This window comes from Sus scrofa, chromosome 7, assembly GCF_054392235.1.
Source record: "Sus scrofa isolate SSC_HxYL_T2T_F1_AM1 chromosome 7, Sscrofa_HxYL_maternal_Yorkshire_Landrace_v2.0, whole genome shotgun sequence".
NCBI classification, from domain to species: Eukaryota; Metazoa; Chordata; class Mammalia; order Artiodactyla; family Suidae; genus Sus; species Sus scrofa.
In genome coordinates, this window is record NC_139389.1 from 108,430,363 (window position 1) to 108,440,253 (window position 9,891).

A 9,891-nucleotide genomic window follows, 5' to 3' on the forward strand; every position below is an offset into this window, starting at 1 on the left:
AAAAAAAAAAAAAAAAAGATCAGAAAAATATAACTCCTGTTCTCTACTACTTTAGTCTTCATTTTACTTTGCTTAGAGTTGGTCCCTGAATCACTGAGGAATAGGTTCTCACTGGTGAGTAAAAGCCCTGACATCAGTGGCTTTGCCACGTAAAAGTTTATCCTCTCCTCTAAAGTAAGTCTGGAGGTAAGCAATCCAGAACTGGTATGGTAGTGCCACAGTCAACAGAGACAGGTTCCTCAAATTTGTTCTTCTGCATAAGGCTTATATCCTCAGAGTCGCCTCATGGACCCCAGCGGCTGCTGGAGCTCTAACCATTACTCAGCAGGAAGGAAGAAGGAAAAACCCCTTTAGAGGCTTCCTGGAAGTCCTACACACCTTTCTACTCACACCGCTGTGGTCAGAACTTAGTTACATGGTTTTGCTGAACTATAGGGGCAATTTTCAGCTGGGCTCGCTGCCTTTCTGAATAAAATTGAGGTTTTATTACTAAGGAAGAAATTGAAAACGGACACTGGGATAGACAACTAGCAGACTATCACAGTTCCAGGGTATAGTTGTTAAATCAATGTTTTACTGTATAGTCTGATCGATTTTGGAATATCGTTTTGATAATAGAAGATATTGAGTCTTTCGGAATTTTAGAGGAAGGCAAATTTCTTTTCTTTTTCTTTCTTTCTTTCTTTTTTTTTTTTTTTTTTTTTTTGTCTTTTTGCCTTTTCTAGGGCTGCTCCCGCAGCATATGGAGGTTCCCAGCCTAGGGGTTTAATCAGAGCTGTAGCTGCCGGCCTACGCCAGAGCCACAGCAACGCGGGATCCAAGCCGAGTCTGCAACCTACACCACAGCTCACGGCAACGCTGAATCCTTAATCCACTGAGCAAGGCCAGGGATCAAACCCGCAACCTCATGGTTCCTAGTCGAATTCGTTAACCACTGAGCCACGATGGGAACTCTGAAAGTTTCTTAATTAGCAAAATCTGTGGCCTTTGTAAGTCCAAACAAGGACTCTCAATGTTTACACACAGGATACCAAAATATCACCATTGCAATGTGGCATCAAACTCAAATCTCGTGAAGTAATGGAAATTAGGGAGGAACTTTTAAGTTTTGATGTTAATTAAAGAAAAAAATTTCTCATCTCTCTCATCTTTTTGTTTTAGGAGATCAATGATCTGTTGGTTAAGGAAAAGATAATGCAGCTTACCCAGCAGAGATCCCAAATTCAGACTCTGCAGAAGAAGGTGGTAAGCTTGGAGACTGCCCTGAGTTGTATGACCAAAGAGTTTGAGACTGAAGTTTTAAAACTGCAGCAGCAGGCAATGGTAGAGAACCAAGCAGGTCAAATTGAAATTTTCAAATTGCAGCAACTTCTTCAGATGAAGGACAGGGAAATGAATCGAATGAAGAAGCTGGCCAAGAACATACTAGATGAGAGAACAGAAGTGGAAAGTTTCTTTTTAGATGCTCTACACCAAGTAAAGCAACAGATCCTGACTAGTAGAAAGCGTTATAAACAGATAGCACAAGCTGCTTTCAATTTTAAAATGAGAGAGGCGTGTGCAAGAAGAACAGAATATCCCAAAATCCGCACATTCGATGGCAGAGAGCACAGCACCAATAGTGTGAATCAGGATCTTATGGAGGCTGATAAGTGGTACTAATAATGCTTTCACATTTTATCCTTTTACTGCTATTTTTGTGCCCTTTAGAAAAGTAAGAATCCTGAAAAGTTCAGTTTGATAATATCTAAGTATTAAATAGATTACTCAGTAAGTTACTTGAGCAGAGGAACTATCTCACTCATCTTTTTAACTCCCATGCTTAGCATAGTGTGTGGACCTTAGTAGGTATTCTTAGTAGATGTACCCCCATTTTTGTGTGACAGAGACTTGTCAAATGGACTAAATTGTTTATTCCATTTTGAATGCTATTGTAATATCTTTTATTTTTATTTTTTATTTTTATTTTTTGTCTTTTTAGGACCGAACCCATGGCATATGGAGTTTCCCAGTCTAGGGGTTGAATTGGAGCTGTAGCTGCTGGCCTAGACCACAGCCACAGCAACACCAGACCCGAGATGAGTTGCATCTGTGACCTACACCACAGCTCATGGCAACGCCGGATCCTTAACCCCCTGAGCAAGACCAGGGATCGAACCGCATCTTCATGGATGCTAGTTAGTTGGGTTTAGTTAACCACTGAGCCACGATGGGAACTCCTGTAATATCTTTTAACATGTTCTTTTATGTTGTTTCCCATAAATTGATTATAAAGATTTTCTTTCTTTTTTTCTTTTTAAATGAGAGTTGCAGCATTTATTTTAGGTTCTCTCTTGGGTTTTTTGGTTTTTTTTTTTTTTTGTCTTTTTTGCCACACAGGCAGTATGTGGGAATTCCCGGGCCAGGGATTGAACCTATGCCGCACAGCAGCAACCAGAGCCACAGGGGTGAGAATGCAGGAGGCTCAACCCGCTAGGCCATCAGAGAACTCCTTTTTTTTTTTTGGCTACCCCCGGGGCGTATGGAAGTCTCAGGCCAGAAGTTGAACTTGGGCCACAGCAGCAGCCCAAGCCACTGCAGTGACAATGCCAGATCCTTAACCTACTGCACCATAAGACAACTTCCATTATAAAGATTTGATTAGAGGAGTTCCCATCATGGTGCAGTGGTTAACGAATCCGACTAGGAACCATGAGGTTGCGGGTTTGGTCCTTGCCCTTGCTCAGTGGGTTAAGGATCCAGCGTTGCCGTGAGCTGTGGTGTAGGTTGCAGACGCGGCTCGGATCCTGCGTTGCTGTGGCTCTGGCATAGGCCAGGGGTACAGCTCGGATTAGACCCCTAGCCTGGGAACCTCCATATACCGCGGGAGCGGCCCAAAGAAATAGCAAAAAAAAGACAAAAAAAAAAAAAAAGATTTGATTAGATACAGATTAAACATTTTTGATAAATATACTTTCACAATATTTTATAATGTGCCTTTTACTATTCTGAGATGAAATGCATAGGTAATACATCTAGCCAGAGCCATCATTTAGAAAGTCAATATAACAATTCTTTGTAGCAACTCTTTTTTAGTGTCCCCTCCATCATTGTACTAACCAGAAGTTCCCATAAGGTTCTCAGTATACTGTGGAGATCTACTGCTACTGTGATAAAGGTGGAAGAATGATTGAGATATTGTAGACTATACACAATGATTGTTTCCTGTTAGCATTTTTATCTGTCACAATACTTTTCCCCCTATAAACTAGGGATTAAATTATAGTGCGTTTTAAAGATTATTCTGAAAAAAAAATTGTTTTATATCCTAACACAATTAGATTTTTCAAAGGCCTTAAGAAACTTAAAATGACTCCCTACTGCTATCTACTTAACATTTTATTAAGAGGGCTTCCAAATGTGCTTTCTGCCCTCTTTCTCTCTATATATATATGTATATATATATATATTTAGGGCCACACCCACATCATATGGAAGTTCCTGGGCTAGGGGTCAAATTGGAACTGTAGCTGCTGGCCTACACCACAGCAATCCTTAACCCATTGAGCAAGACCAGGGATCGAACCCATGTCCTCATGAATAGATTCGTTACCACTGAGCCATAATGGGAACTCCATCTTCTTTATATTTTTTTAAATGGACGAATTTGTAGGTTCTTTTAAATTCTAAAGCTGTTGGGAAGGTTGGAGATGGCAAGTGACTTTTGAAAGATAGAACTCTTCTTCAAAAATGTCTGTACTTGGAGTTCTCTTGTGGTGCATTGGGTAAAAGATACGAGTTGTCATGACACAGCTCAGGTTCAATCCCTGACCCAGAAACTTCTGCATGCCACAGGGCAGCCAAAAAAATGTCCCTATGATAATTGTTTTACCTTCTTGCCCTATTCAAAAGTCTGTGAGACATGTCTGTTACCAAGAGATTCACTATAGTTTTCTTTTTTATTTCATAAGTCAAGCAACTTGAGTCCCCACCATATATAAGGCAGATTCTTTTACATTTATTTATCTACTGTATATTAAGTGGTATATAAGTCTTCAGGGGAAGGTACATAAAATGATTCTTCGCATTGTTATTGCAGAAACTGGACTCTTCCTATCCTGCCTTATGAGCAACTTATCACCTTAACCGTAGTGTCCTATCACCTCTACCAGAAAGGCAGAAATTGTAGTTAAAATATTATATTAGCTGCTTAAGAGGCACACTGGGGAAGGACAATTAAAGCACATGGTGATCATAAGGCAAAACCTAAACTTAAACTGACCTGGAGTTCCCATTGTGGCTCAGTGGAAACGAATCCAGCTGGGAACTGTGAGGTTGCAGGCTCAATTCCTGGCCTTGCTCAGTGGGTTAAAGATCTGGCGTTACCGTGAGCTGTGGTGTAGGTCGCAGATGAGGCTCAGATCCTACGTTGCTGTGACTCTGACGTAGGCTGGCAGCTGTAGCTCTGATTTGACCCCTTGCCTGGGAAACTTCATATGCCTCGGGTACAGCCCTAAGAAGCAAAATAAATAAATAAATAAAATAAATAAAAATAAAAACAAAAAAAGAAAACTAACCCAACTGATGTATATGCAAAAATATTTCTTACGTTATACAACATCAATACTCTGTCTGCATGTCAGCCAGTTTTGTAAAGAGCAAGTAGACTATGAATCTTTTAGAAAAGTTATGGTATAAATACCTGCCTGGAAGGCTTAGCTGCAGCCTTATTTGGAGATAAGAAATAGACCAGATAAGTTACATGTTATTTTATAAATTTACCTCTATTACTCTATTTTCATAGCAAAATATCTAATGCGAAAGAAATGCTTAGAGGGAATTTACCAATAATTTCACTAAACAACTATTTTTTTCTTGTTCCTTTTGTGTTATCTAGATATATAATGTTGCATTACAACTTTCTATTTTGCTTATTTTCTTAATGTTTGAACATAGTTTTTTTATGTTATAGTTTTTCTTATTTTCACTTTAATGACTGTGTAACACTTCAGATCGGCTAGCATATTGATATCCTTTTCAACTTTATGGATTTGGTAATGGACATAGTTTGCTTTTTAGTCATTACATTTGGAAACCTCATAATATTCAATTATGACTAAGAGATTTTCTTTTATCATGTTTACATATTTTATACTTTTAGAAAAGAGATGCTTACTTTGACTATATTTTTTCCCTTTTTTTTTTCTTTGAAATTCTTTAGGACAGATGTTCATGGAAATGTGGATATTGGAGATTTGACCTGGGAGCAGAAGGAGAAAGTCTTGAGGTTGCTCTTTGCAAAAATGAATGGCTTTGTTCCTAGGTAACTCCCTGATTCAGTAGTAGAATACCAACTTGCCATAAAAACCTAGAAACCATATAGGAACAATGAATATATTCTCACTTAGAATTAAGGGAACAGGAAAGGACCAGAAAATATAAAAGGGCCATACTGCTTAGTGACTCTCAGAGATAAACACTGGGAGATGTCTAAGTGCATACAAAAATGAAAGAGGAATTAGAATTAAAAGGGGAGAAAATCAATTAATCTTAGGTGTTTAGGTTATGCTTACTAAGAAGGTATTACATTGCTTAGCTGAATGGTAACTAAAGAGAAGCATGAGGAGTTCCCACTGTGGTGCAGTGGTTAACGAATCTGACTAGGAACCATGAGGTTTCAGGTTCAATCCCTGGCCTTGCTCAGTGGGTTAAGGATCCGGTGTTGCCGTGAGCTATGGTGTAGGTGGCAGACTCGGCTCGGATCCCGTGTTGCTGTGGCTCTGGCGTAGGTAGGCGGGTGGCTAAAGCTCCTATTGGACCCCTAGCCTGGAACCTATGCTGCGGGAAGCGGCCCTAGAAAATGCAAAAAGACAAAAAGCCAAAAAAAAAAAAAAAAAAAAAAAAAAAGGAAGAGAGAGAAGCATGATAATTGTTTCTTTTCCCCATTATAGTTGACTTACAATGTTCTGTCAATTTCTGCTGTACAGCAAAGTGACCCGGTTGTGTGTGTGTGTGTGTGTATTCTTTTTTTCATGTTATCCTCCATCATGTTGCATCACAAGTGACTAGATATAGTTCCCTGTGCAGGATCTCATTGCTTAACCACTAATAATTGTTAAGATTTTATTGGTCTGCAAAGATAAGTAAATGAATTTTAAAAAGAATTTTTTTTTTTTTGGTTGCACCCCAAGTATGTGGAAGTTCCCGGGCCAGGGATCGAACCCACACAACAGTAGTGACCCAAGCTCTGCAGTGACAATGTGGATCCTTAACCCACTGAGCCACAAGAGAACTCCATGATTTTAAAGCTGATTATTAAGGGAATCTCTACTACCAAGAAAAAGACTCAGAAAGGAAAACAGAAATACACAGGTATTCTAAATAATTTTGTTTTTTTAGGGCCGCACCTGTGGCATATAGAAGTTTCCAGGCTAGGGGTTAAATTGGAGCTGTAGCCACAGCCACAGCAATGCAGGATCCAAGTTGCATCTGCAACCAACACCACAGCTCACAGCAACACTGAATCCTTAACCCGCTGAGGGAGATCAGGGATAGAGCCTGCATTCTCATGGATGCTAATTGGGTTTGTTACTGTTGACCCATGACGGGAACTCCCAAATAATTTTTTTTTTTTTTTTGTCTTTTTGCCATTTCTTGGGCTGCTCCCGAGGCATATGGGAGGTTCCCAGGCTAGGGGTCGAAACGGAGCTGTAACCACCAGCCTATGCCAGGGCCACAGCAAGGGGGGATCCGAGCTGAGTCTGCCACCTATACCACAGCTCACGGCAACGCTGGATCATTAACCCACTGAGCAAGGCCAGGGATAGAACCCGCAACCTCATGGTTCCTAGTTGGATTCATTAACCACTGCGCCACGATGGGAACTCCCCCAAATAATTATTTTTAATGATTAATTTCACTCTCTCTTTTTTGTTTTCCTTTTTAAAAAATTTTTTTAAATTTTTTGGGGTGCCTGCAGCATGTGGAAGTTCCCAGGCTAAGGCTTGAACCCATGGCATAACAGTGACAATGCCAGATCCTTAATCCACTGAACCACCAGACTCTAGGTACTGAATGTCTTGTCTTATTGTGAGTTGACTTTTCTGTACCCCAGGAAATATAGCCAGAGTGTCAGGTCTCAAGTTCCACACTGTGTTGTTTTCCACACTGGAGAAACAAAAAAATTTGGTTGATGTCTTTCACACCAAAGTAATGAACCTGAACCTGGCCACAGTGGGATGTCTAAGCCTGTTGGATGAAATAAGGGTAAGATAGGAATAGGATGGTGACATTTTGAGGTGGAGATGAAATTAAACGAGAAAGCTCAAACTAGCTGGGGAGGAATTAGATCATAAAAGGCAAATAGAATAATTAGGAAGTTGGTTAAGAGTTCACAGCTTGTTGTATAAGATTGTAAATCCAACAGTACAATATTTTTCTTTGTGACTGAACTAAGGCAAAGGAAAATAACTAATAAACTATAGTCTCTAGTACATCAGCAGTCACTCTGGCTATAACTCAGGTACTAGTAGTATCTAAAGTACTTTTTTTCTTTTGCTTTTTCAGGCTGTCTCTGCGGCATATGAAAGTTCCCAGGCTAGGGGTCAATTGGAGCTGTAGCCACCGGCCTACACCACGGCTCATGGCAATGCCAGATGCCCGACCCACTGAACAAGGCCAGGGATCAAACCCACATCCTCATGGATACTAGTCAGATTCGTTTCCTCTGCACCACAGTGAGAACTCCCCTCATGTGTTATTTTTGGACTATTTAATATAACTACATTTTGAATGGGTTTTTGCTGCTTTCATAATGTACCTAATTAGGACAAGTTTTAGGAATGTATCTATCTACTGGAAAATCAACGTACTATACTTTCTGTAACTCTGTTAAGCTCACTTTCAAATTAGAATATTGAATTAATAATGTTTATTTCCTGTTCTTAAACTACAGTTTCTAAGGAAAATTTTGGAGTTCCCATTGTGGCTTGGTGGGCTAGGAATCTGACATAGTATCCGTGAGGATGAAGATTCGATCCCTGACCTCGCTCAGTGGGTTAAGGATCCGGCGTTGCCATGAGCTACAGCATAGGCTGCAGATGCAGCTCAGATCCAGCGTTGCTGTGGCTGTGGTGTATGCTGGCAGCTTGCAGCTCCAATCTGACCCCTCGCCTGGGAACTTCCATGTGCTACAGGTTTGGCCCTAAAAAGACAAAAGAAAAAAAAAAGTATAAGGAAAATTTTCATACTGGGTCTATCTCCATTGGGTAACTTTCCTGTTTTTTTTTTTTTGTCTTTTAGGGCCGCATTGGAGGCATATGGAGGTAACTGCTGGCCTACGCCAGAGCCACAGCAACTTGGGATATGCGCCCATACCTGTGACCTACACCACAGCTCATGACGATGCCAGATCCTTAACCCAATGAGCGAGGCCAGGGCAGCAACTCGGGATCTGGGCCACATCTGCGACTTATACCACGGCTCACGACAATGCCAGATCCTTAACCCACTGAGCGAGGCCAGGGATCGAACCCGTGTCCTCCCACAGATGCTAGTTGGGTTCTTTAACCACTGAACCACGACAGGAACTCCAACTTTCCTGTGTCTTGAGAAGCTTTTTGTCGGAAGGGAATTTTTTCTTTCGGCTGCCCCACGGCATGTGGAGTTCCTGGGCCAGGGATCAGATCTGAGCGGCAGTTGTGACCTAAGCTGCAGGTGCAGCAATGCTGGATCCACTGTGCTGGGCCAGGGATCGAACCTGCATCTCAGTGCTCCCAAGACCCCGCTGATCTGGTTGTGCCACAGCAGGAACTTTGGGAAGGGAATTTTTTGGCTTTGCTTTTGGTCAGTACTCTGGTTCAGCCTTGCTCATCACCATTAATAGCTGTTGTAGAACTATCATGATTATCTTCATATATATTTCCATTTCTTAAGTTCAAGACATCTCAACTTTAAGAGAATGTAAGTTTAAATTAACTCACCTAATTTTATACTGCTTGTGTGTAAAAGCTCATTTTTGAAAATAAGCCCATCCAACTGAAGCGTTTTTTTTTTTAAGCAGCTTTAAAGTAAAGTTGAAATACAGGACATGTGGAGACACTGCCTCATTGTTAACTTATATCCATCACAGGAAATACAGCCAGAGTTCTAGACCTCCAGTTCCAGACTATGTTGTTCTAGATGAAGGAAAAGCAAAGGAGTTTGGGTAAGCTCTCTTGACAGAGCAGTGAACATGAGCCTGATGATCACAGTGGTGGTTGTGGACGTCATATACATACTAGAATTGAGTGAGAGTAACTCAATTCTGTTGTTCTGAATCAAGTATGTGTATGGTTGTTGATAGTCATACTTTGTCATTATTGCAGGGATGAAATTAAGCTTCCAGATCAAACCTTCATCACCCAGCAAGTGCCAATCTTGGACTCTTCTGGTGAACTGGTGATATCCAATATTCAGAATGAATCACAAGAGTCTGACATGGTAAGGAGTCTGTGATCTAACCAAATAACACCCCTAACTCTTCCCGTTCCCCGTGCAGCTTCTTGCTAAGTCACAGTTCTTTTCTCTACTAACCAGGAGCTCTCAGGGATCACTGAAATGAGTAGCAACATTAAGATGAGGTTGTGAGTATTTTAATAACAATATCCACACTAAGGCATATATTTAATGCAAATGCATATTTGTGCCTCTTTTAGTGTGGAAAACCTATAAATTGCCTTTTGAAATATAGAGCATAGATAAAATATGTACTATTCTTTATGTAAAAATAAACATAATGACCATATAACTTTTTAATTTTTTTTTTATTTTTTGTCTTTTTTTTTGCTATTTCTTGGGCCGCTCCCACGGCATATGGAGGTTCCCAGGCTAGGGGTCGAATCGGAGCTGTAGCCACCGGCCTACGCCACAGCC

At 40.6% G+C, this 9,891-nt stretch overlaps 1 protein-coding gene across 11 annotated transcripts in view; it reads left to right on the forward strand.

Moving 5' to 3' along the window:
* BBOF1 (basal body orientation factor 1) overlaps positions 1-9,891 on the forward strand; it is a 52,096-nt gene that overhangs the window by 33,762 nt on the left and 8,443 nt on the right. For 5 of the 11 annotated variants that reach the window (XM_084969753.1, XM_084969752.1, XM_084969746.1 and 2 more), the window contains 4 exons: positions 1,162-1,655; positions 5,201-5,302; positions 9,110-9,184; positions 9,345-9,459. In XM_084969753.1, coding sequence (XP_084825879.1) covers positions 1,162-1,655; positions 5,201-5,302; positions 9,110-9,184; positions 9,345-9,459 — 786 coding nt within the window. Of the gene's footprint in view, positions 1-1,161; positions 1,656-5,200; positions 5,303-9,109; positions 9,185-9,344; positions 9,545-9,891 lie in introns of those variants that run through there. The other 6 variants (XM_084969748.1, XM_084969749.1, XM_084969750.1 and 3 more) reach the window with 5 other exon arrangements.